This window comes from Microtus oregoni, unplaced genomic scaffold (genome assembly GCF_018167655.1).
Source record: "Microtus oregoni isolate MIOR12 unplaced genomic scaffold, Mior012 000020F_ref0000438, whole genome shotgun sequence".
In the NCBI taxonomy this organism is placed as follows: domain Eukaryota; kingdom Metazoa; phylum Chordata; class Mammalia; order Rodentia; family Cricetidae; genus Microtus; species Microtus oregoni.
The window spans coordinates 8,872,660-8,898,510 of record NW_024543079.1 but is presented as its reverse complement, the minus strand read 5'-3'; the positions used below and the strand labels follow the sequence as shown (position 1 = coordinate 8,898,510).

General features: G+C 41.1%; 1 protein-coding gene across 3 annotated transcripts in view; it reads right to left on the bottom strand.

Annotated features, from left to right (window-relative positions):
• Positions 1–25,851, bottom strand: part of Chd6 (chromodomain helicase DNA binding protein 6) — a 158,190-nt gene that overhangs the window by 44,348 nt on the left and 87,991 nt on the right. For all 3 annotated transcript variants that reach the window (XM_041670129.1, XM_041670131.1, XM_041670130.1), the window contains exons 15-21: positions 25,341–25,596; positions 23,894–24,104; positions 20,305–20,500; positions 7,438–7,602; positions 4,720–4,899; positions 2,556–2,666; positions 449–651 (exon numbers count right to left, since the gene is read on the bottom strand). In XM_041670129.1, the coding sequence (XP_041526063.1) occupies positions 449–651; positions 2,556–2,666; positions 4,720–4,899; positions 7,438–7,602; positions 20,305–20,500; positions 23,894–24,104; positions 25,341–25,596 (1,322 nt within the window). The remainder of the gene's footprint in view (positions 1–448; positions 652–2,555; positions 2,667–4,719; positions 4,900–7,437; positions 7,603–20,304; positions 20,501–23,893; positions 24,105–25,340; positions 25,597–25,851) is intronic.

Genomic DNA, 25,851 nt, shown 5'->3' with positions numbered 1-25,851 from the left:
CTCTAAGGTGTCCTACATGCTGGATCATATGGCTGCTGGATTGTTAAGTAGTGATGGTCCAAATTACTGGGGGCAGAGAATAAGTTTGGAATTGAAAAAGTGCAGCTGCAGTAACCACTGCATAACCATGCCTTAAGCGCAACATTTTTGTACTGATTCCTTATAATACATTCCTGGGTGGAAGAGGAAATCAGTATCAGGCAGCAAACTGGTACCAGACATTTTCAGTGACATGTATTTGAGAAGATCCAGTATGTCTATATTAGAGCAACATAGCACAGTGATGAGGGGAATTTTGATACAAAGCACAGCTTTCTCTTACTGCTGCAGATCTCATCAGCTAGTACCCAGAGGGAGCTACAAGTTCACTGCACAAATCTTAGGGACTTAAAAAAGAAAGTGGGAAAATAATGGTAACCCCTTCCCACTAAGCAGAGCCAGTTCCTACCCAAAGATGAGCAGGTTCTTCTCTACCCGGAAGCACTCGGCACGGAGGTAGCGCCTGGCTTTGTCATTGAGGCGCCTGGATCGTGTGGGCCTTTCATCTGAGTCACTGTCTAGCTCTGAGAACTCCATAAGCTCATCCTCTTCAAATGAGTTGTAGTGCTTGGTCTGCTTCCTCACACGTGGCCGATCAATCACTAAGCTTTCCTGGAAATGGAGAAGACTGTGTTGAGGAAGCCCCCTTTTCTTTACTCCCTGCCACTGTGCACAGCACCCCGATGCCATTCCTCAGGGCATATTTGAGGAAGGACCACCCACATCAGGCCCTGGCAGGGAAAGCTCTTTGCAGCACACCTGCTGTCTCTATGATAACAGACAGGACAAGCACAGGGGATTCTCAGGAACTTCAGTTCCTTGGTTTCTTGGTTCCCAGTGCTGTCCACAACCATCTGTTGTTTACGCCGTCATTCTAGCAAGCAAAGCCCCTAAGTGCCCAAAGTGGCAGTCTGCTAGCTCCAAGAAAGATTGGCAAGGGGAGCCCCAGCTGTTCTGCCCGGCATGGAAAGGGCAGTCTCAGTTCTGGAGACAGGACCAGTAAGAGGATTCCATCTGTTCAGCAACTTCCTGAAGACAGCGCATCCTGCTGCTTTCATATCCACTTCCTTTAATTGTATTTACTAACCTTTTGCTAAAAGACAGAATTTCTAGTTTAGGAATCTCATTTCAGTGGCTCCCTGAATTGCTTCTTCTCTAGTCTCACTATTTTCTGTTCCTTATTCCTTCTTCCCAAAGCCAGATCAAACTCCTCAACACTTCTCCATGCAGCCCAGACAGTGAACCTCTAGCATCACCTGCTTCAGTGACCTTGTTCCTACTCTAGACTCCTCCCATTCTTTTTGCTGCCTACAGGGTAGGAGCTTGTCCTCCCCCACTGATGTCCTGCCCACACAGTTGCTCCTTGATTAAGAGACTCTTTATGGCACTTCAAGAGCTCAGAATCTTCTTAAAGGAGGAGAAACAACATTTCTAGTTGAAGAAAAGAAGCCAGGATAAACAAACCCCAATGGTTAACTACAACAGAACAGTAATGTGGGTTCTCACTGACCTGGCTAGATTATAAGAAGGTTGATTTCATTGGTTAAATAAAGAAACTGTCTTGGCCCTTTAATAGGATAGAAAATTAGGTAGGCGGAGTAAACAGAACAGGATGCTGGGAAGAAGGCAGTGAGGGCAGTTGCCATAGCTCTCCTCTCCGAGATGAAAGTAGGCTAGAATCCTTCCCGGTAAGCCATGAACTCGTGGTGCTACACACATTAATAGAAATGGGTTAAGCAAGATGTGAGAGTTAGCCACTAAGAGGCTAGAGTTTATGGGCCAGGCAGTGTTTTAAAGAATACAATTTGTGTGTTATTATTTCCGGTGCTAAGCTAACCGTGTGGGATCTGGGCGGGAACGTAGCCTGCAGCTCCTACTACATGTCTCAGAGATTTGTGGGCCACAGAGTGCAACCTACACTTGAAGAAGACAGAAAGAAAGGCTATGTACTCATCTTGAAGTAAGGCACTGGGGTCAGGCACAGAGGAGGAGGAGCCAGCATTTTATGGGTATCTCATGGCTGGTCAGGCACCAGTGCCAGTCACCTGACTCTGCCCTGGGGCTTCAACATTTCCTTTCCCACTGTCTGGGTAAGGTCAAGGGTGTTGCACAAAGGCACTGTCTAGTTCTATTCTGGCGCCCATGCCTCTCTCATTTACAGAATGGAAAAACCTGAGACACTGAAAAAAAAAAAAAAAGAGGTAAAACCAGTAGGTATTTTCTTTCCTTCTTCCTTTTGATTGTTGAGAGGTGAGGTTGCTTTTAGAGACATATTGATCAACCTTCCAGATCTGGGACTGACCGACTTACAAGCTGCATCTTGAACTGGGGGCTCAGCAGACGGCGTACTCCACTAGTCAGTTAACGCTGACCCAGGGCTGTCTGGGTGTCACCATTTTCTAAGTGTGTTACAACAGCATTTCACGTAAGAATCAAGACTCAGGAGTAAAGAATGACCTGTGCCATGCAGGCACGGTCCCATGCAATCCAACCCAGGTGAAACAGATAAGCTATACCTTTTCATTATTTGCTTCAGTGTCTAATTCGGCTATTTTAGCCCATTTCTGCCAAAAATTAGGATCATCCAAGGAAATATCTGTTCTGTTTCCTGAAGCCACAAAACTAGCCTGTGAAGGAGACAAAAGTGAACAAACTGGGTTTAAACAGAATACAAATAAAATATCAAATGCACCAGAAATACAAAAGCCACCCAATGTCAAAACTAAAAACCCCAACAGCAATTCCATAATCTCAAAATGATTCATTTTTATCTTCCTTTTAAAGACCTAGTAAGGAAATAAAAATTTCAATCTACAGGCTCATTTTCCTGAAACTTAAAAACTTTAAAGTAAAAAGACAACCTCTTTAGACAATAGCAATATATTACCTGGTGTCTAGTTGTCTATAAGAGTAATATTTATTTGCTCATATTTTGATAAAAAATATAACCAAGTACACACTTAAAACATATACATTATATATGTCAACATATATTTAAATACAGGATCTTACTATGTAGTCCAGGTTAGCTTAGAACCTGTGATCCTTAGCCTTCCAAATACTGGGATGACAGTCATGCACCATAATGCCTGACTAACAGGTTATCTTCTTTCTTTTTTCTTTTTCTTTTTTTTTTTTTTTTTTTGGATTTTCGAGACAGGGTTTCTCCATAGCTTTTGGTTCCTGTCCTGGAACTAGCTCTTGTAGACCAGGCTGGCCTCGAACTCACAGAGATCTGCCTGGCTCTGCCTCCCGAGTGCTGGGATTAAAGGCGTGTGCCACCACCGCCCGGTTTAGGTTATCTTCTTTCTTTCTCCCCCTTCCTCCCTCTGTGATAGAACCTCATGCACCTCAGGCTGACTTTGAACTCATTATATAGCTAAGAATGACCTTGAACTTCTTATCCTCTGCTTCTATTTCCCCTACCCCAAGTGGTGGATTGCAGACCTACTATGCTCAGTTTTATGTGATGCCAGAAACCGAACCCAGGGCTTTATTCATGTCAGGAAAGTACTCTACCAACTGGGTTAAATTTCCAGCCAAGAGGTTTGAAAGATCAGATTTTTCTTAACTTTCAGTTTTATAGTAAGTATCTGCTTTAAAAATGGCACTGGTGTGTGTGTGTGTGTGTGTGTGTGTGTGTGTGCGCGTGCGTGTTGGGGGTAAGGCACAGTAGTGCATACCTTTCAAGACCAGCTTAGTCTACATAACAAGTTCTAGACCAGCAAGGGCTACACAGAAACTACGTCTTAAAAATCCCAAACACAAAACAGAAACAAAAACCCAAAGAGGTCCTGAAGCTGGGTAGAGGCTCAGTGGGTAAAGTGATTGCTCTCCAAGTTTGGAGACTGGAGTCCACACCTGCATGTAAAAGCTGGGCAGATGTGGCAGCCACCTCTTATCCCAGCATTTGAGAGGAAAAGACAGGTCATTCTCAGGGTAAGATAACAGAATATGGACTCATCGAGTTCCAAGTTTAGGGAGAGACATGACCTCAATATAAATAAAGTGGAGAATGATCAAGGTAGACATCCAACATCAAGTTCTGGGGTGCACTGGCAGACACATGGACACACTTTTAACATGCACGCACATCACATACACGACAAAAGAACGGTACTGGGTTAGTAAGAGGTGTTGAATGAGATGCAGATTACCTATACTTCCCCTACTGTGCACAAAACGTTCTCCTGAACAAGGCTTGACAGGTGATAAAGACCTTATGGGAATTAACAGAACCTGCAGTTGGAGCAACTTAAGAATAATCTGCAGAGTTCTAAAACCCAGTGATCTGAACAACAGAAGAAGGTGGACCTGGGGTGAGAAGCTGAGAATCTTTTAAAAATTCCTATTTCTGTGAAGTGAAAAACACCTGCTTGAATTTGAGGACTGGAAGAAACAGTTGAGGTCCACTCTCTGACAGTGTTCAAAGAAAACTTTACAAAAGCATCAGGATGTCCGCTCAAGGGTTGTGGAGCAGATCTTGTAAAGAGTAGACCCAATGAAGTATAGACTAGTGTCTACCTGCCTGTGGCCACTAGCTCCTCTTTCTAACAGTCTGTGTCTTCCTCTAAGTGTCTACATCATCAAGAGATTGCATTTGGAGGAACAGAAGCCTCACTGATGAGTTGAAAGAATAAACAGTGATCCCTTCCCCTTCATCCAAATGAGGTCATGTACCTTGGCGAAAGTGGACCCTTTCCCCTCCGACTGGATTGTGATGGTATGGGTTCTTCTTTGCAGAATCTGGTCTATATCTTCTTCACAGAACTTGGAGCCTTCATCTTCCTCATCCATTAAAGCCCCATAAGCACCTTTCCGAAGTAAGTCCTCCACTTCCATTTTTGAGAGCTGCTGTACCTGAACAAGTCACCAAAGTGGAAAATGCACAGGAGAAAAACAGCCTCAAATGTGGCTCTCATGATTCAGGATATGGCTTCTCTACTAATTGCAAACATCAGAAAGACGAGCCAGAAATGACAGCTCAGCTGAAGGTGCACTGACTACTTTGCAGGGGTGTCAGGCAGGCAACTGTCTATAGGGAGCTCTGTAGCAAAGCCTAATACATGAGCCAAAGGCCTAGCATTCTTCAGGACACTGGTTATCATCAAATGTCATAAGTCATTAAAGTTATGCACAATCGAAGAGGATATACTTGACATCTTATTTTAATATTTTAGTTTGAACTTAAAGTTTTAAAGCTTCCAGATGTAACACATGAGCTGAGAAAAAAAATGACTTACTCATTATTAAATAAATATATTTGTATTGGAAATGATGTCATCCCTTAACTAAAAAAAAAAAAAAAAGGATCCTTTGCCAAGTGTGATCTTTCAACCACTTGTTGAAAACAGGAAATGGAGTTCAAAACACCCTTTCCTGGTTCTAATTAACAATCTGGTTCTCTTTATTTCAATCACAAGAGGGAATTCCACAGCTCTCAGGAAGAGCAATGGGAGTATGATGGTTAGTAACACATGCATAGCTAAGGACACAGAACATCTGCACTAAGGTTTTTAACTCCACTTCTGGTTCTCTAAGCCCAGCGATGAAGGAGATACACTGCTTTATACTTATGAAAATTTAAGACTCTTAGTAGTAATTCTTAACCCTCTCCAATTCAAACCCCAAATCGTGTTGCCACTTGTTTTTTTCATTTTGAGATCGGGTCTTACTCTACCCAGGTTGGTCTTGAAAACTCCACATGTAGCAGAGGCTGGCCTCGATCTACTGATCTTCCTGCCTCCACTTCCTAAGTGCTGGGATTATAAGCATGTGTTACTATGCCCAGCTAGAAAAAGACTCTAATTACTGTATTTCAAACTTATTTGTTCATTTATTATTTACTGACCACCACACACTGAACACCTTTAAGATACTGTGCACTGTTTGGGGTCATGGGGACACAGTTAACACTGACTTCATTACATCATCAAGAAGCTCAAAGCAGTTTGGAGAGACGGCTCTTTCGTCAAGAGCACTTGCTGCTGTTGCAGAGGCTTGGCTCCCAACACCCAAATGACAGATTACAACTATTTGTAACTCCAATTGTAGGAGATGGGACACTCTTTCCTGATGGAGGAGGGTCATCTGTCTATGTGTTACTTTCATTGGTTAATAAAGAAACTGCCTTGGCCCTTTGATAGGACAGAAAATTAAGTAGGTGAAGTAAACAGAACAGAATGTTGGGAGGAAGAAGCCATGATTCTCCAACCCGAGAAGGACATAGGCTAGAATCTTTCCTGGTAAGCCATTACCTCGTGGTGCTACACAGATTATTAGAAATGGGTTAAGCAAGATACGAGAGTTAGCCAAGAAGAGGCTAGATATAATGGGTCAGGCAGTGTTTAAAAGAATACAGTTTCCGTGTTATTATTTCCATGGCTAAGCTAGCCATGTGGGAGCCAGGCCGCAGCCCACTGCTCCAAATCACTATACTTTCCTCGACTCTGCAGCCACCAAGGTCCACACACGGCACACATGTATACATGCAGGTAAGCACTCATACACATAAAATAAAAATAAATAAATCTTTAAAAAAAGGCAGCACAAAGTCTGGGGTATGAGATAAGTTAGGGCAACAAATACGTCATAAAAATGTTAGGCCTTGGGGGCTGGAGAGATGGCTCGTTGTTTAAGAAAACTGGCTGCTCTTCCAGAGGTCCTGAGTTCAATTCCCAGCACCCACATGGTGGCTAACAACCATCTGTAATGAGATCTGTTATCTTCTTCTGTCATGTAGGGAGACCACTGTATACATAATAAATAAATCATTTAAAAAAAAAAAAAAGGGCTGGAGAGATGGCTCAGTGGTTAAGAGCATTGCCTGTTCTTCCAAAGGTCCTGAGTTCAATTCCCAGCAACCACATGGTGGCTCACAACCATCTGTAATGAGGTCTGGTGCCCTCTTCTGGCCTGCAGGCATACACGCAGACAGAATATGTATACGTAATAAATAAATTTAAAAAAAAAATGTTAGGCCTTTGGCTCATATATATACACACAATAGAGAATGTTAAACCTACCAGTTCTGATGGGTGTGGTTAAAATGTATTGCAATGCTACTGCCATGTTGAGCATCCCTACCACTACCACACAGCAGCTCCCAGAGACTACTTTTATCCATTCAGAAAATGCAGGAACTGCCTCCAGATTATTTCCTGCTATAGGAGATTACTACCTACCTATGCTGTGGAGGACTGACTCAAATGGTGAAAAAGGAACCCAGGAACAGCTTTCAGAAATAAATAAATAAATAAATCCTAGAAAGTGCTCTTTTCTGCTGTTCTGAGACAGTCTTGCTGCTCATCCCTGACTGGTCTGGAATTCAGAGAGCCATCTGCCTGGTTCTGGGGTCAAAGGCTCCTCAATGCTTCAGCATGGGTACAATGTACTCACCCCATTGGTGCTGCCCTTTCTGTTGATGTCCTGAAGAATAGCTTTGTCCAGGCCTAGTTTCAGACTGGCCTTGTCAAACATTTCTCGCTCATAAGAGTTTCGAGTGATTAGGCGATACACCTTCACGGCTTTGCTCTGGCCTATCCGATGACACCGGGCCTGAGCCTGGGAAGAAGGTTCATACACATTTTATAACCATGGATACTCACATTCACACACAAACACAGTGACAGTGGCTCCTGTGGGATGAGTGGTATCATCTGCCATGTCTGGAGTCACCCATTTCCTTCCCGACTGCTTCACTGACTACGTGTGGTGATACAAAGCAGTGGGGAGGATGCAGCTGTCTCCCCTCCTGCTATGGTGGTTTGCAGGCATCTAGTGAGGTGATGCTCACCTTCGGGATGCTGTTCCACCCCTGGGAAATGCCTCAGAGGCAGCAGCACTGATTTTCTTCTGTTTGTAAAATTCACTACAAAAAAAATCCCAAACACAGACAAAGCCAGAGAAAAGCATAGCATAGTAGACCCTTGTGGACTATCTGGTTTCCTTTCTACCACAATCCTACTCTCCATAATGGTAAGGCAAGAAATCTTAAGCAGAGTGTTCCTCATCCTTACATATTTTAAAATGAACTTCTAAAGGTAAAACACATCCATCCCCTCACCACTGCTATACTTAAAAACAACTCTGTCCCCCACTGCAATGGAGATTAAACAAAGGTCTAACACATGGCAGGCAGTGTTCTACTTCTAAGCTATAGGCCTCCAAAACAAAATAATTCTCACTATCAACCAGCCTTCTGGCCTTCCCACTCAGCTGTTAGTGTAATGTGCTGGTCCCGTTTCCCCATCTTGCTTACTATATTTGTGCTCTATCTGAGTGAGTATTTTTGCTCCTTATATTTCCTCTAAACTGGAGTTATACCTTGTGACCTTTTGGCCAGGCATCTCACAGATGAGATTTTAAATTCTGTTAAGATGCACATGCTAATCTGCCTGCCTCGTATGAACTTGAAAACTACTGTGCACATCCATTTCTTTATTGGAGGTTATAATTGCTTTCATTAATATTTTGGTTGCCCTAATATATAATTATTAAAGAAAAGTTAAACATTTGATTCTTTCTCTTTATTTAATCAATTTCTAAAACAACATCCTCTAAAGTAACTAATAAGGTTTTTATTATTGGTTCTCTAAGGAACAGAATGACGCCATATGTTTCAATATAGTTGTTAGGTCTGACTGCACTGTAGTCATATGGCCTCTGCAGATTGATGCCTGAGCTTTTTCAACATTGTCCAGCAGACTATGGAGGTAAGATCTACAGAATGACTCTGTAGTGTTAGCATGGAGGTGTCAGTATGAATCAATGGTCAGGGGGGTGCGTGTTTGTACATACATGTTCAAGGAACACAAAGAGCCGCGTATTTAACAGTTCCCTTGCTTTTAACATGTTCCGCAGTTCTTCTTGGTATTTCCTGAATAAAACTAAATTCACCTACTGTTTAAAAAGAAACCCTGTTGTTTTTTTCAACAAGAAATGTCTGCTCCCACAATCAAGTAGGGAGGGATGCCTAGTAGGAATAATCATGCCACACGTCTGAAGGCTGCAGGTACTCCTGCAGACCCGAGTGCTTTCTTGCTTTGATAGAGGTGAACCCAAGCAGTGATGATGTACCCTGGCTCTCAAATGAGTGAAGACTGGCAGAAAAGGACAGCTTCAGAGTCCTGCTTCTGTCTCATGGTTTTACTGTGACCCCCAGCATCTGGAATAGAACAGTAAGCAGTAGGACTCATGGTTCAAATGCCAGGAGGTTAAAGGAGGCTATCTGCGGGACAGGAAAACGGAAGGAGTCTAAGTAAAATAGAGATTCTTAAGTCTGCTTATCTGGTTAGAATTTGACCCTTTTACTAACTTCTGGCTGAAAATGACACCTGAGTCATTTAGCAGTGCTCAAATGGCACAACAGCAGAAGACCATCAAACACAGAGACCAGTTTCATGTTGTGATGGCTAATATTGGTTGTCAATTTGATTACATCAACAATTAACTAAAACTCAACTGCTAGGCATGCTTGTAAAATGTTTTCTTAATTGGATCATCTGAGGTGGAAGACCACCTTAAATCTGGGCATCCCACATAAAAGGAAATGGAAGAGAGCTTTTGCTCACTCCTACTGGCAAGTTAACTTCCCGTGTTACTTAATATTGACTCTATTAACTCTGTTCCTTTAGCGAACACTGACTAATATGCACATCCGTCTATTAACATGCTCAGAAAAATACTATTACAACACACCAACGGCACTAACTAGTGAAAACAGCATATTTTTCAATGGGAAATTAATTTCAGTGGGGTGTGTGTGTGTGTGTGTGTGTGTGACAAATCCAAACCAACACTGTATTCCATGTAAGAAAAATAAGACTTGAGCCAAGGAGCTACACATGGCTGTAATTCCAGCTACTGAAAGTTCAAGGCCAACCTAGGCAACTTAGTAAGATCCTGACTCAAAATAATAATTAAAAAGAGCTACTGATGCAGTCAGCAGCAAAATGCATGCACAGTATGCATAAGGATAATATCAGAACACACATACACCTTGCGACTCCTACTGCAATTGTAACATCATCTAACCATCAAAATGAAGACACTATTGAATTACAACCCACCGAATTAAAGAACCCGTGAGTGCACATTGACATAAATAAATCAGAAAAAAGAAAAAAAAACCTCTGGAGCAGTATGTCAACTAACAAACATACATCAAGCCATGGTGTTAAGAGTATCAGCAATGTATAAGCACCAAGCAACAACTGGCTCAGGTAAAGATAACCAACAGGAGCTAATAAATACCACAGGTAAAACTGGAAAGAACTGTTCCAGTGCATCGCTCTAAAATTACTTACACACTGCAAAGGGAGAAATAGCTACTTCTGAGTAGGGAAACCAAAGTGATCAAAGTGAACATGACCAGAGAAATAAAGACCATGCTTTTGCGTTTCTAATGGCTGAGAGGATGCATCAATCTGGCAGGGTACCAAATCTGAACTCACTCCTGAGCAGGCAGACAATCCAAATTAGAAGCACTCTACAGAACAGCCAGCTATCACTCAGTAAAAAAATCGAAGAAAAAGAGAAACTTGAGATGATCCAGATTAAAGGAAGCTAAAGAGTAAGTGTAATTGTCAATCTTGGGTTGGCTCCTGGACTGGGAGACTGATAAGTTATAAAAGAGCAGGAAAGAAATGAAACATTATTTCAATACTGACTAGGTGATTAAAGAGTAATGCTCTTATTTTCTGATGCTGAGAATCACACTATGGCTATAAAAGAGAAGGCCCTTGTACATATGGAATAGAGACCCAGGTGTTTAAAAGGTAAAAGGATCTACGCCCCTAACATATTCTTCATTGAAATGTGTGTTTCAGAGAAAAAGAGAAAACTGAAAAATGGGCAAAAATAATAAATAGGACAAAATGCAAACCTAGATATGAAATCTGGATAAAAGTTTATCAGAATTGAAAATAAAAAGTATATAAGAACTCAAAAAAGTATATAAAATATATACAGAGAATTCCTTGCTGAGGCTATGCTGTCTACCTAATACACAGAGAGACCCAATTCCTCCTTTTGGTTTTGAGCTGGGTGTGGCACCACACACATGAGAGCCCAGCTCTTGGGAAGGAGAAACTGGAGGATTATGAGTTCAAAGTCAACCTTTGTTCCAAAAGAAATCTAAGGGCAGCCTGGGGTACATGAGACTCTGTAACAAAAAAAAAAAAAAAAAATCAAACCAACCTGATGGGATAGAACTAAACTCAAGAAACTTTGGAAAATAACATTTTTGTTTATATACTGTAACATTATAAATAACCTGTTCTTTATTAATTACTTTTTTTAGAAAACGTATTTTTTAACAAAATGTTGATCAAAAATACTATCCTGAGAAGATTTGATTTTTATGCTAGACATGAGTGAGTAAGTTTGCCACTGCAATGTGATCGAGAGATCTTTTTGCCAGAGAAAGAAGGCTACAAAGAGCCCCATAATGGGCTGGGCTAAGAAGCCTGATTACGGGAGACCACTTCCTAAATAGAACCCCTGTAGCACAGATACTGAGAGAAACAATTAATAAATGGGACCTCCTGAAACTGAAAAGCTTCTGTAGAGCAAAAGACATGGTCAACTCTGAGATTCCATCTTACACCTGTAAGAATTGCCAAGATCAAAAACACTGATGACAAGTTATGTTAGAGAGGTTGTGGGGTAAAGGGAATACTTCTGCATTGCTGGTGGGAGTGCAAGCTGGTACAGCCCTTTTGGATATTTCTCAGAAAATTAAGAAACAACCTTCCTCAAGACCCAGCAATACCACTTTCGGGTAGATACCAAAAGGATGCTCAATCATACCACAAGGATAACTATGTTCATAACAGCATTGTTTGTCATAGCCAGAACCTAGAAACAACCTAGATGCCTCCCCATGTAAAAATGGATAAGGAAAATGTGGTACATTTGCACAATGGAGTATTACACAGCACAAAAAATAACGGCATCTTAAAATTTGCAGGCAAATGGATGGAACATCATATTGAGTGAGGTAACCCAAACCCAAAAAGACAATTATCATATGTACTCACTCATAAGTGTATTTTAAACTCAAAGCAGAGAAAAATCAGCCTAAAAATAACAATCCCTGAGAACCTAGACAATAATAAGGACCCTAAGAGAGACATACATGGATCTAATCTACATGGGAGGTAGAAAAAGACAAGATCTCCTGAGTAAATTGGGACCATGGGGAACATGGGGAACATGGGAGAGGGTTGAAGGGGAGGGGATAGACAGGGAGGAGAGCAGAGAAAAATGTAAAGCTCAATAAAATCAATAAAAAAAGAAGCCTGATTATGGATAGAAAGCTACAGAATAAATAGTGTACGTGTCAAGAGTGTTTGTGTTAGTGTATGTACATCTATTTCCTAGTTCTGTAGACCCAGAGGTTCTAGCAGGAGCTAAATTCAGTAGCCAGATCTAGCTTTCTGCTTTTACTTATTTACGTATTTGAAAGAGGCCTTACATAATCCAGGCTGGTGTCAAACCTGCTATGTAATTTTCCTAATTTTCTGTCCCTAACTCCCAAGTGCCAAGATTATGTTTGGCATCAGACCTCGATCACTAAACACTTTCCTCAAATAAAAAGAATAGGTATCTACGGCTAAATAGCCAATTCCAAGACATTGTTAGGAAAAATGTCAACATGAGACAGAATATCTTGTCCAAGAAAAAGCACTCAGATGATATGGTGGGATATATGGTATGAAGGCAGCAGTGAGAACAGTGGGTTGTAAGATACATAGACAGGTGCATTGACATTTGTGGAGTTCTAGCTACTCAGGAGGCTGAGACTGGAGTCTCTGAGCCTAGGAGCTGTAGGTCAGCTTGGCCAATGCAACAAGACCTAAACATAAAACAAAACAAACCATCACCAGCAAAATAAAAAACATAAATAGCCATGAATACCTAGCTAAATAAATGGGATATAACTAGTATTATTCCCGCTCAAAAAACAGAAAAGAAATGTCAGTTATCATTAACCAAACATTATGGTTAATTCTGACTGAGGGCAAGTTTGCTGATGGAAGTTAGTATGAGAATCAGTGTGTTTGTAAGACCCTAAAATATCTACTCATAAGATACTCAACTAATTTAAAAGAGTAAAAACTATTTTATAATTGAGAAGTTTGGCAGACAGCATCTGAATCAAGTCCAAATCACATCACAAGCAAATGGACACATGATATCACGTGCTCCAACAGGATACGTGATAAAGACACTATCATGTCTATGATATTCTTGCTTAAAATGCTTAACTTACATCTAAGAAAAAACTGGGCAAATACAAACCGACAAACCAAGGGAAAAACTCTAAAAAGTTTGTCAATACCTTTTACGGTCATGGTCCTGGAAGTAAAGAAAGACAAAGGTGCTGTCACACACTGGAGGATGCTGAGGGGGCGCGACTCCTGATGGAATGTGATTCTGCACCAGGAAAAGCTTCTCGTTCATGGGAAACTGAAGGAATACAAACAGCCTGTGGCTTCATTAGTAATGCTGTATCTGTGTTAATCTCTTGGTTCCAGTAATTCACTATACTACAGTTTGTCAGATGTTAGCACCACAGGAAGTTACGTGAAAAGTAAACCGAAACTCAGCATTCTGAGACTTTTTAAAAGCTCAAAAACCAAGCTGTACAATAATGATAGAAAATATTTAAAGTGATTCTAAAGTCCTAAACTTAAGGCATATTTGGGAAAATTGGCTTCTGTCACGTATACTGTTTCCTAGCTCCCTCTACAGGTAACCATTTAAAAAATTACACAATGAGGACTACTGAGAACTCAAGAACAATGGCAATGGGTTTTTGATCCTACTGCACGTACTGGCTTTGGGGGAGCCTAGGCAGTTTGGATGCTCCCCTTACTAGACCTGGATGGAGGTGGGCGGTCCTTGGACTTCCCACAGGGCAGGGAACCCTGATTGTTCTTTGGGCTGATGAGGGAGGGGGACTTGATTGGGGGAGAGGAAAATAGGAGGCGGTGGCGGGGAAGAGACAGAAATCTTTAATAAATAAATAAATAAAACAAAAATTACACAAACTGCTTTTTGTGTTTTAGTTTTACCTTTCTTTAATCAGGGACAGGGGAGACAAACATTAATAGGCCACTAAAAATAAATGTTAGCATTTAAGACCAGCCTAATCTATATACTAAGTTCTGGGTCAGGCAAAGTCAACACAGTGAGACCCTCTTGCACTCCCCCAATAAATAAATAAATGCTAGCATATACACACATTTTTATTTTTTTTATTCAACAATATATCAAGATAGATTCCATAGCAGTCTACAGAGATATTTCCCCATTCTTTGTTCAAAGTTAAGCATGGGAAAAAATAGAATTTATGCCCTGGCAATGCTGAAGCATGCATGGGTAGGTCGTATAGGCGGTTATGTTGAACTTGTCTATATTGAGTTTCATGGTCTAGATCGATGAGGACTACTGACCAGGTCTCTTCCTCAAGAGGGCACCAGATCTCATTACAGATAGTTGTGAGCCACCATGAGGTTGCTAGAAAGTGAACTCAGGACCTTTGGAAGAGCAGGCAGTGCTCTTAACAGCTGAGCCATCTCTCCAGGCCCCAAAGGTAAGTCTACTACAGTTTATTCAGGTTTCTAATGATAGATAACTGACTTGGTTGATTTTGGCTGTTCCATGCGACAGTATATTTAGGGACAGCGAATCTTTGTTCTATCGGACTGGGAGATTTGGTGGATTAACTCTGGCAAATAGAGACAGTGATCAATGGGCTGACAAGATGGCTCAGTGGGTAAAGGCATCTGTCACCATGTCTGATGACCTCCAGGATCCCATAGGATCTGGCCTTCACTGTGGTACACACTCCTGCTGTGGTGTACATCCTTCACCCCAATAAATAAAAATAATGAAATTCAATTAAAAATAAAGTGATTAAGGTAAATAATATGACTTTTAGGACACAGTGGTTCTCAACCCTCCTAATCTGTGATCCTTTAATACAGTTCCGCATGTTGTGGTGACCCCAACCATAAAATTATCTTCATTGCTACTTCATAGTTGTAATTTTGCTACCGTTATGAATCGTAATGTAAATACTTGCATTTTCTGACATTTGAGAACTGCTGACCTAGACGGTAAGTAACTGCCTTGTAGTGGTCACTAAGCACTGACACTATTTTTTTTTTTCTGGCTTTTCTGGCTTGAAAATAACCACAAAAGGAAGCTGAATAAGCATTCCAGACGAAGGTCTGGAAGAGGAGTGTGACAGACACACTCGTGCTTCTCTAGCATACACATCCCCTTTCTTACTCATGCCTAGAACCCAATTTTATATACAGGGCAGAAATGGGCTCAACTGAAGAAACATACATATTCCCAGCAACGGCAGGGTTGTCCGATCCAACTAGGAGATTGAACAGTCTACAGAGTCATCTACGAATTCTGTGAGCCTATACAAATACATCACACTTGACTGCCTTCTTTTTCCTGCCTCAGGTTAAGACCAAGATTTTAATCACACACATGGAGGTTTGTAGGACAAAAAAGCAAGCAGGATCATGGGTCTCTGACCACAATGAAGATTGTCTCAGACTCCTCACCTCTGGGCTGCTAGTTAACCAAGAAAAATGGTATCAGCAGACAAACACAATGCTCTCTCTACCAAGACCATTTACCTGAAATGGCACAGGATAAGCAGATCTTGTATTTAAGAGACTTGTCATCCACAGGCAAACACCCATAATAATAGAGAGAGAGAGAGAGAGAGAGAGAGAGAGAGAGAGAGAGAAACTGACTTGTCTGTCATTATATGATCAAATCTCAAAGTATTATTTTTCCTAATCAGAACTTTCACATACAAAAGAAAGAAAGGGAGAAACATTAAGAGGACAGCAATTGCAGTGGGGCCCAAATGAGATGCATCACAAGGGTACAGAGTGGGACCTCGTGAGTGGGACACAGTTATATCTTTCACACCTGGGAAAAACCACAGAGCTCTGATGTTCTGTAGATTCACAATTTGTTCTTTGCTTTTTGAGCCATCTGAGGTGAACACAGGCCGGATGCAATGCTTTAGGAAAATAAAACAGCCACAGATCCCAGTGCTTTCCATGCAAACAAAAGGGTACAGCTCAGTCACTTAGCAGTGTCAAGTTATAAACCCATTCTGCCCTCATTTACTATTGTCAATCTCAAGTATAGAGGTCGGAAAAACCTTACATGATGCCTTTTACCATTGTGTAAAAATGAAATGGATGTCACAAAAAAACAAAACAAACAAAAACCAGTTCAGTATGGTAGCTCATACCTACAATTCTAGTACTCAGCTAGCTGAGGCAGGAGGATTTTGAGTTTGATGCTAGTGGGGTACAGAGTGAGACCCTGTCTCAAAACAACTTAAAAATTCCCAATAAAAACCCAAACGCAAAGCTATCTTTTCCTTTTGCCCATATTCTCTTCTGAGTTAGCACTTCTATTACATTTTAAAAGTGTGTTTTCCTTATCACTTTAGATTATACTTTCTCCTTAATGCACGCACAATCACAGGTTAAAAAACAACTCACAGTCCCAATTCACAAACTCATAACTAATTCAACCACTTTGAGCACACTGCAGAATTTCCACCTTCCAGTCTTGGGTATTATGTTGATGCACTGCCATTTTCTCCTAACGCTCTGGGATTCTGTACCCACGGCCTGCTTACTGCAGTACTGGAAGAGCCCCCATCTCTGAATACTGACTTCGTCTCTGCCACTAGCAGGCTTACATGTCATCTTCCACTCTATAGATGGCTGTCAATCGAGTTGGGTGGGCAAGTTTAGCCCAGACATGAGGATGTGCATGTGTAGGAGTCACTGAGCCAAGTTCTGTCAGTATCTTCAGGCTTTTGAAAGTCAATGTTCTGACCCTTTATTGTTCACTTATGTCTATTTCTGAACTGACCCCAATCAGGGAATGGGAGCAAGATATGATTTACTGGACAAATCAGACTTCAAAACAGATAAAGGAAATAACAGATGATATTCAATAACAATGTCTTATGAAGATCTAAATTAAAAAATATCCCTAGCCAGGCACAGCAGCATAGGACTTGAAAGGAGGAGCAAGAAGATCTGGGCTCCATGCCAACCTAGGTTATGTAGTAAGACTTTTGTCTCACAAACCAAAGCCAAATCACCTCTCCCTCTCCAGAAAACAATCAGAGGGCAGAATGGATGCACAGTAACAATGAAAAGCCTAAAGGAAACAGGATTAATTTTTGATGCTAAGCTGATTTTCCAGAGACTGGAGGTCTATTCTCCAGCCACAGAAGCTGATATGTCCAGAGACCTGCCTTAAAGATGTGCTTAGCACTACAGAAAATGATGAGAAATGGGTCCTAGCAGGGGAAGATTAGGTCAGGGTGGAGATGTACTTGAAGGGGATATTGGGACCAGCTACTGACTCTCTGCTTCCTAGCTACCACGAGTTGAAAAGGCTGCTCTCCCAGGAGCCTGGACCATGGTGTGCTGTCCTGTTGCAGGTCTGAAGGCAACAGGGTTAAATGATCATGGGCTGTAACCTCTGAAACTTGAGTCAAAAGACACTCTTTGAGATGATCATCTTATATCTGTTTCATTAGCAAATTTGCCTAGTTCAGACTCACGCTTGCTTTACTTTCAAGGTCCTACAGGGCTCCATTTGGAATCAGTTAAGAAATTATCCCTTCTTGGTGTGTCCTGATTAGAAACAACTTTGGACTGGTCCAGATATTGCCATATCGATTGAGAACACAGTGAACTCTGGAGCTCTGCTAAAATTTCACTATGACAGAGGTTAAAACCTGCTTCAAAATGGGCTCTATTTCCCATAGTTTGATATTTATATCAGGCAGTATAGGTGGTATTTCCTCAACCCATTCCTAGATAAATGCTTATGACTAAATCTATTTCCCAAGGGCAATAACCTCAAAGAATTGTTGATGATTTATTTATTAAAGATATTAATGTGTTTACATAAGCAAAACATACGGAATAAGAATAGCACTTGGGGAAGTCTAGTAGTTTTTCAGTAGTGCTAGGATCTCTTATTTTACCCACCTTCACAGGTGATTTAGTTGCAGTCTTGGCAATCACAAGGAGGTCTGAAGGTCAAGGCTCCAGATTCTCCCCTACTCTGTATATACTCCATGTATAAGGACAAACATTATGAAGAATGAAAGTATATTTGTGCATATGGAGATTGCACTGTTCTGTAGGTAGACTCCAGTCCATCAAACATGCAGAACTTTGTTTCATCTCTAGACTCAGAGACTTAGAACTTGAACCGTCCCTCTAAATATCATTATCACCTTTACAAATTCATCAATCACTCCCAATAATCATTTATCCAATTCCTTGCCTTTAAAGTACCCAATATTTTTCTTTTTTTTCTTTTGATTTTTCGAGACAGGGTTTCTCTGTGTAACAGTACTAGCTGTCCTGGAACTAGCTCTTGTAGACCATGCAGGCCTTGAACTCACAGAGATCTACCTGCCTCTGCCTCCAGAGTGCTGGGGATTAAAGGCGTACACCATCACTGCCCGGTTTCTTTTTCTTCTTCTTTTTAAATAGCTAAAGTTTGATGACACGTTAAAAAGAGAAAAAAGAAATTCCTACCAAATTATGAACTCTTAAAAGCTAGACCGGAAGAGCAAGAGTCAAAATCAAACCCTGACCTGGGCTATCATTATTGTGCTGACTCCCTCATTCATTATGTTTTTGTGATGTTTGAGCATACAGGCTGCACCTTGACCATCTATAGTGTTGGTCTTCTTGGTCACTTCATTTAAGCTGAGTGTTAGAGGAATCTCACACACTGAAAACACATGGAAAAACGTCAAACTCTCTAATTTCAGTGCAGACTTCATGATTTTTTTTTATCTTTTCCCAATTTTCCAGCAGTCCATATTAAAAACAGCCATTACAAAGTATCTCCTCCTCTCTTCTCAGATCTAATTCTGGACCGCTCAACCCACTTCCTTTGGTTGCTACACAGGTAAGTCAATCATCTTGGATGATTACCTCTCTGCTAGATTTGGCATTCCTACTTTTTGCTTTTCTTGGTGTTTTACCTATTCAATGGTTAATGATTACACTCCATTAGAAGAGGTAAGTTTATTCCAAAACTTTTGTCTTTGGCCTTAATGCTTCCAATCTGCTTTCTAAAAATTCCTGTAGGAATGTCTAAACTGGCCACTCATTTTTGGTTTCTCATACTATTGTTCTCGTCGACATTTTGCCCTACAACCAATTTAATGTTGAGTAAGCATTTCAAAGGAGTCCAGAGCTTCATAGCTGCCAGGGCTCATGAAGCAATCTGCCTAGGGTTTGTGAAGATTGGCCAAGTGGCTGATGCTAAATACTTTGTGGCTTTGGTGGTTTCTGTTGCCAACCTATTTACAGCCACCACTACAAAATGAAGGTGACCAAAATATACATGGGAATGTGCTGTATTCAAACAAAATTATTAAATAAATAGATGGTAGGCATCAAGGTAATACTTTTCTAACTTTTTAAGTCTTTATTTAAAAAGATTAGCTGCAGGAATTTGTATATGCTAGGCAAGTGTTCTCCCACTGACCCATATTGTTCTTCTTCAAATGTTCTTCTTCTCCTTCTTCTCGGTGGCGAAAAGGAGGACGCAAGACACAACGAAACCCACGTTGCGCGAGGTTTATTGCAGCGTTCGTACAGGTAAAGGGAGCGAAGGGAAAAGAGGACGAATGGACGGCGTTCCAGCTTTTAAAGGGTCCCCCACGCTCATGCGTCAAACGCCACGTTCCGCGCCTGCGCAGCCTTTGCATGGAACGCTAGAGGCTCCTGGGAAATGTAGTTCCCCAGGCAAACTACTCTCAGGGGCCTTCTGGGGAATAACACATATCCCTAACTCCAAATTAGGTTCTTGATAGATCAAATACTAGCTTTTGCCTTTTAACCTTAATGTTGAGTATATGTTACTTCTTTAAAAACTATTTACCATACTTAGCAACCTGTCTTTGATTCTAACATCCCTTCACCAGCACAAAGAACTGCCAATAGATTTTATTTATAATCACCAGCTTCCTTTGAAGCCAGGGTGATTAGTGGGATGGGTTAACACCTACTTTTCATCTAGTTTCTTCTCCTGGCCAAAGCCCTAAACGCTGATACCACTGCACGAAGCACAGCAGACAATCTATAACTAAGCCATATCTGTCATGACATCCTGGAAGTCAGGGCAGCTAACACAAAGAGCAATCATCCTAATGGTTACCTGCAAGTCATTTTGTGGGTTCCAGTCAGAATCAAATATGATGCAGGTATCAGCAGCTGTGAGATTGATCCCTAGGCCTCCTGCTCTGGTGCACAGAAGAAAAACAAAGCGGTCTGAGTCTGGCTTACAGAACCGGTCGATGGCTGCCTGGCGCAGGTTCCCCCGTACTCGCCCATCAATCCGCTCATAGGTGTATCTGAGGGGACCCAAATGAATAAAAGCCCAGGTGTTAATCATGGTTCAAAGGACAAACAATCAGAAAGCAAATGACCAATGGTCCCAATCCTCCCCTTCTCAATTTAGACCAAATGACAACAGCTTCAAAGAAATCCCACCCCCTACAGAAGAAGTATAGCAGATTAAAATAGCATCAAAAAATCTCTCCCCTGTGAAACAATTAAAAAAAAGCCAGGATGACTACAAGAGTTAAAATCACAAAGTATTGATCCCCAGTAAGCTGTCTAAGTAACTTATTCTCACAAATTTCCCAGTTTATACTGCAGAGAATCTCATTCTACAATTTTCCTGGCAAAAAAGCAGATGTCAGCAGTGCTCGTATCTGGGCTCAGAGTTCACTTCAGTTTCCAGTGGCTCAGAGTAATTGGAGGTGGTAAGGAGCCTGTACTGGCAGACCTGGACTATAAAATGGCCATTTCCATCTTGTCAGTTTTTCAAAATGTTAGATGCACAGAGCAAAACCTTCATGAGTAGAGTCAAATCATGGGAAGGGTTTCTAAGATGTGCTAGGGATAAGAATGCTGTACAAAATGATTTTAAGGTGTGTGACTTCTGTTTGTGCTGCATTTGTCTAACTCTGTGAAGTTGTGACTCTTTATCGTCTAAAACACCCAATGGTCTAATAAAGAGCTGAATGGCCAATAGTGAGGTAGGAGAAAGGATAGGCGGAGCTGACAGGCAGAGAGGATAAATAAGGAGGAGAAATCTGAAAAAAGAAAGAGGAGTAAGATAGAACAAGCAGAGGAGGACACCAGGGGCCAGCCGCCTAGCCACACAGCCAGCCATGGAATAAGAGTTAAAGTAAGATACACAGAAGTAAGAAAAGGTGAAAGCCCAAAGGCAAAAGGTAGATGGGCTAATTTAAGTTAAGGAAAGCTGGCAAGAAACAAAGCGAGCTAAGGTCAGACTTTTATAAGTAAAAATAAGCATCCATGTATTTATTTAGGAGTTGGGTGGCTGGGGTCCCTAAAAGGGCAAAGAGCCAAAAGAATAAGAAAACAACAAGGGAGCTGGAGAGACCGCTCAGTGGTTAAGAGCATTGGCTGCTCTTCCAGAGGTCCTGAGTTCAATTCCCAGCAACCACATGGTGGCTCACAGCCATCTATAATGAGCTCTGGTGCCCTCTTCTGGCCTGCGGTCATACACACAGAATATTGTATACATAATAAATAAATAATTTTTTTTTTTTTAAAAAAGAACATTCTGAGAAAAAGACTGAGCCTGGGGGCTCAGTGGTTCAAGTACTGGCTGCTCATGCAGAGGACCTGGGTTTGAGTCCCAACAGCTACATGGTGGTTCACAACCATCTAAAACTCCAGTTCCGTTGTATCTGACATCATCTTCTGTCATCCTTGGGTATCAGACATGCACACAGCACACAGACATGCTTGTAGATAAAATGTCCATATACATAAAAATAAATAAACCTGAAAAACTGTTTTTAAAGAAAGACCAAGTCATTTAAAACAGCATTCCGGAAGGACAAAATCAACAAACAGGGATGACAAAGCTAGGACATCACCTGGGGAGGCATGGCAAGGATGGGTTGTGTCCAGAAAGCAGAAAGCATTTTGGCAGCTATACTGTAACAATAGTTTTTTTTTTTTAAAAAAACAAAAAAGAACACAAAAAACAACAACAAAAAAAAACGGTATGTGTGCAGAATGGCAAAGACGATTCTCATTCTATCACTTGTTTAGTTTTGAGGGAGTGCTCTCAAAGAACAAACAACTAAAAATGGATTTATATGAACTCTTAAATCACTCTCAACTCTCCCTTTATTTCTGAGCCAGATCTTCTGGCTCTGCCCCCACTTCTGTATGAATCTGGCATGAAATTAAATGAGGACAAAACCAAACTGACAGCTGGAGCAGTAAAGACACTCAAGAACAAAGAAAACCTGGAAGGCTAATAAGTTCGAATGAAGAAAGCAGATACCAGAAAATTTCTCACACTAAACTTCAGTAATTAACCCTCTGTGACAACTGTATTTTGAATAAGATCCCTAGGAATTAATGGGGCTCATCAAGCTGTAATTCTGAGAAACTCGTATGTCAACAAGAAGCAGGTGGCACTCTGGATAAACCTCTAAGGGACTGGATGGGGGTGAAGATGACATGTTTTTGGCACAAGAGTTGTTGACCTCAGAAAACCTGAAGGGAAATGAACAATTTTCTTGTCTGCTAGCAATGAGCAGTTGGAAAACACACACACACACACTCACACACACACTCACACGCATACTCACACACACACACACTCTCACACACACACACACACACACACACACACACTGAGGAAACAAACACTGAGGAAACAAAGAGTGAGAGTGCTCATATTTATAACCCTCCATAAGCATGTAACATTTTTGTGTAAAATTCAGTAAGAAATGATCAGAATTAGTCATGGAATACCAGCAGCTGTGCTGTTGTGTTCACTTGGTATCTATAACAGGTTTCAACAGAAGGTTTAGACCCATTAGCTTCCTCCAAGAAGAGAATGGTAGGTCTCAATAATTCTTTCATGTAAATTTCTACCATGGTGCTCAGAGGACTTTCCTTATTATCTAATCTAATTTTGAAGAACTATCTACACAATATTAAAACTTAGCATATCCACAGTTAAATCTGCCATTTCCTTCAGTATTCTTTCTGTGAAGTGATGTAATTTATAATGACAAACAGAATCTTCAAAGATAGGAACATGTGCTAAGACAACTGAGACCTACTCCAATTTAACTACTTGAGAAGACATGTAGTGTTAATGCTACTAACTCCAATCACCATCTTTAGATCACCCGTATAACACAGTGACAGAGAGTCGAAGACAGTGAGAGGAGACCAGTGCAGTTCCTGCACAGAATCTAAACAATCCACAATGCCGAACTTCTCACTTGCACAAGCACAGAAGCCAGGAGTAAAAAACAGGGTGCCATAGTCAGTGTCACAAAGCCTCAGAGAGCCACTGAGTGGACAATTCTTTCTGAGTTGTTGGCTCAAGTACTTTAGAAACTTAAGGATATCATGCCTTCAATGATGCACATCTACCATACTAGACAATAAGAATGTCCCTACATCATGCTTAATGCTACTGCAATTCTATTTCTTCCAACGGAAGTAAAGATAAACAAGCGTGGGATTTTTCTTAAGCAAAACAGTAACTCCACATTATGAAAGCTATGACTTATGAATTTATTCCAGACAGTTAAACTTGAGACTATCTGGTCGTAAGATTAACAATGGACTTAGTCAATCTTTAAAAGGCATTCCTTTTCGCTAACAGTGACGTTTTGTTGTTGTCGATGTTCAAGCCTACAGTGCTGGGTTAGAGTGCTGAGAAAGGACAGCCTCACCTCCTCTGGATGAGATAATCTTCCAGGATATCGAGACAGCGCACCATCTGAGAGAAGATGAGCACTTTGTGGCCACCTGCAATCAGTTTGGGGAGCAGCTTGTCGATCAGCACCAGCTTCCCGGCCGCCTGGATCATGGCCTGCAGCTGGAAGTCAGAGGCCTCAGAGCTGTGGGCTTTCCGGAAATCTTCCAGAATCTTTTCCTCTGCCCCTGGAAAAGAATGAGCAAAATATTCTTGAATAAGATGTAATTAAAAGCTGTTTTTTGTTTTGTAGATTCTGGGGAAATAAAGGAAATCCTAACTACTGGACCAGCAGTCAGATTCGGGGTCTGTACCCTTAGCAGTCAGTTTGCAGGGTAAAGTAAAGTCACCTTACTTTACTGAGAACTCCCTCTAGGAAATTCAGAGTTTGGGATGTCAAGTTCTAACCCAACTTACTCAAGCAGAGAAAATCATCCAGAGTTGGCAGAAGACTTTCATAACTTTGTTACTGCAAGATTAGCAAGAAAAGGATCCAAGTCCCACCACTACTAGGGTTCCTCAAACAGTTTCACCATCTTTCTAAACCTCTAAAACCAAAGCAAAACATCCAAACCCTGGGCCTACAGAGATGGCTCAGTTGGCAAGACCTGAGTTCAATCCTCAGTGCCACATGAAAATATGGGTATGGTAGCAGATGCCTGCAACCCCAGAATAGGGCAGGAGGTAAAGAAAGGAGACTACATGGGCTTCCTAGATAGCCAGTCTAGTTGAATTGGTGAACTCGTGGTTCAATGAAAGACCCTGTCTCAAAAATAAGGTGCAGAGTAACTGAAGAAGACAATTGAGGTTGACTGCCACACCTTCTCCAATTAGTCAGAGTGACTAATATGACCAGACTTATACACGAACATTTAATCTCATTGCTGCACCATCATTCATTCAGCTGAGTAACACATTTCTATTCTCAAATGGAGAGTCTGGGTGAGATTATGAGTCATAAGGGCAACAAATAGTTAATGCCACATTCTCTGCTAGGCAGGTCTACAGAAGCCCTGCAGAGGCAGAGTTGGTAGAAGTTATTACATTATTCAGGCAGATCCATCATTCTCAAATACCTCTATTTCATACTTACTAAAAAGAAAAAATGTTAAGTTTTAGTGCAGTGGTTCTCAACCTGTGGGTCACAACTCTTTTGGGGTTGCATATCAGATATTCTGCATATTAGATATTTACATTTCAAGTCACAATAGCAAAATTAGTTATGAAGTAAAAATGAAATAGTTTTATGGTTGGGGTCACCGTAGCATGAAGAACTGTATTAAAGGGTCACAGCATTAGGAAGGTTAAAAACCACTAGGCCAGTGTATAAAGAAAACTTAGCATTTAAGGCCTTTGCTCATCACTGGCTTTCAGCAGATGCCCATGCCTGTCCTGAGTTACTGCTCCCTATTGCCCTGACTCACCATTGATCAGGTAGGGGTGGTTGCAGCATTTTCTTAGTTCCATCATAGTATTGATAAGATTGGGCATGTTGTGCTGATTTGCGCCTTTGGTCAGGAAGGAAAAGTTTTTCTCCAGGATGGCACGGTAATACTTTTTCTGGATATTGGTCAGTTCTACTTCGATGATGGTTTCTTGCTTGGGAGCAAGGTTCTTTTCCACATCATCTTTCAGGCGCCGAAGCATCATTGGTTTTAAGATAGACTGCAATTTCTTTACCTGTTTAGGAAAAGGATAGCCATTTATTTGCCCCAGTCTGGACTAAATGATCAATATGGTATTTTAAGATTCACTATAATCTCTTCAATGTCATCATAGTATTGAGGTCATAAAAATCACATGAAAAGGGGAGCTTACAATAATATCTGGAAGAAAAGGGGATCTGGTTTCAATTCAACATATATCAAGAATCTCTGTGGCAACCTTTTAACAAAATAAAAAGGGAAAAGGAAGACAACACCTATTCTCTAGGAT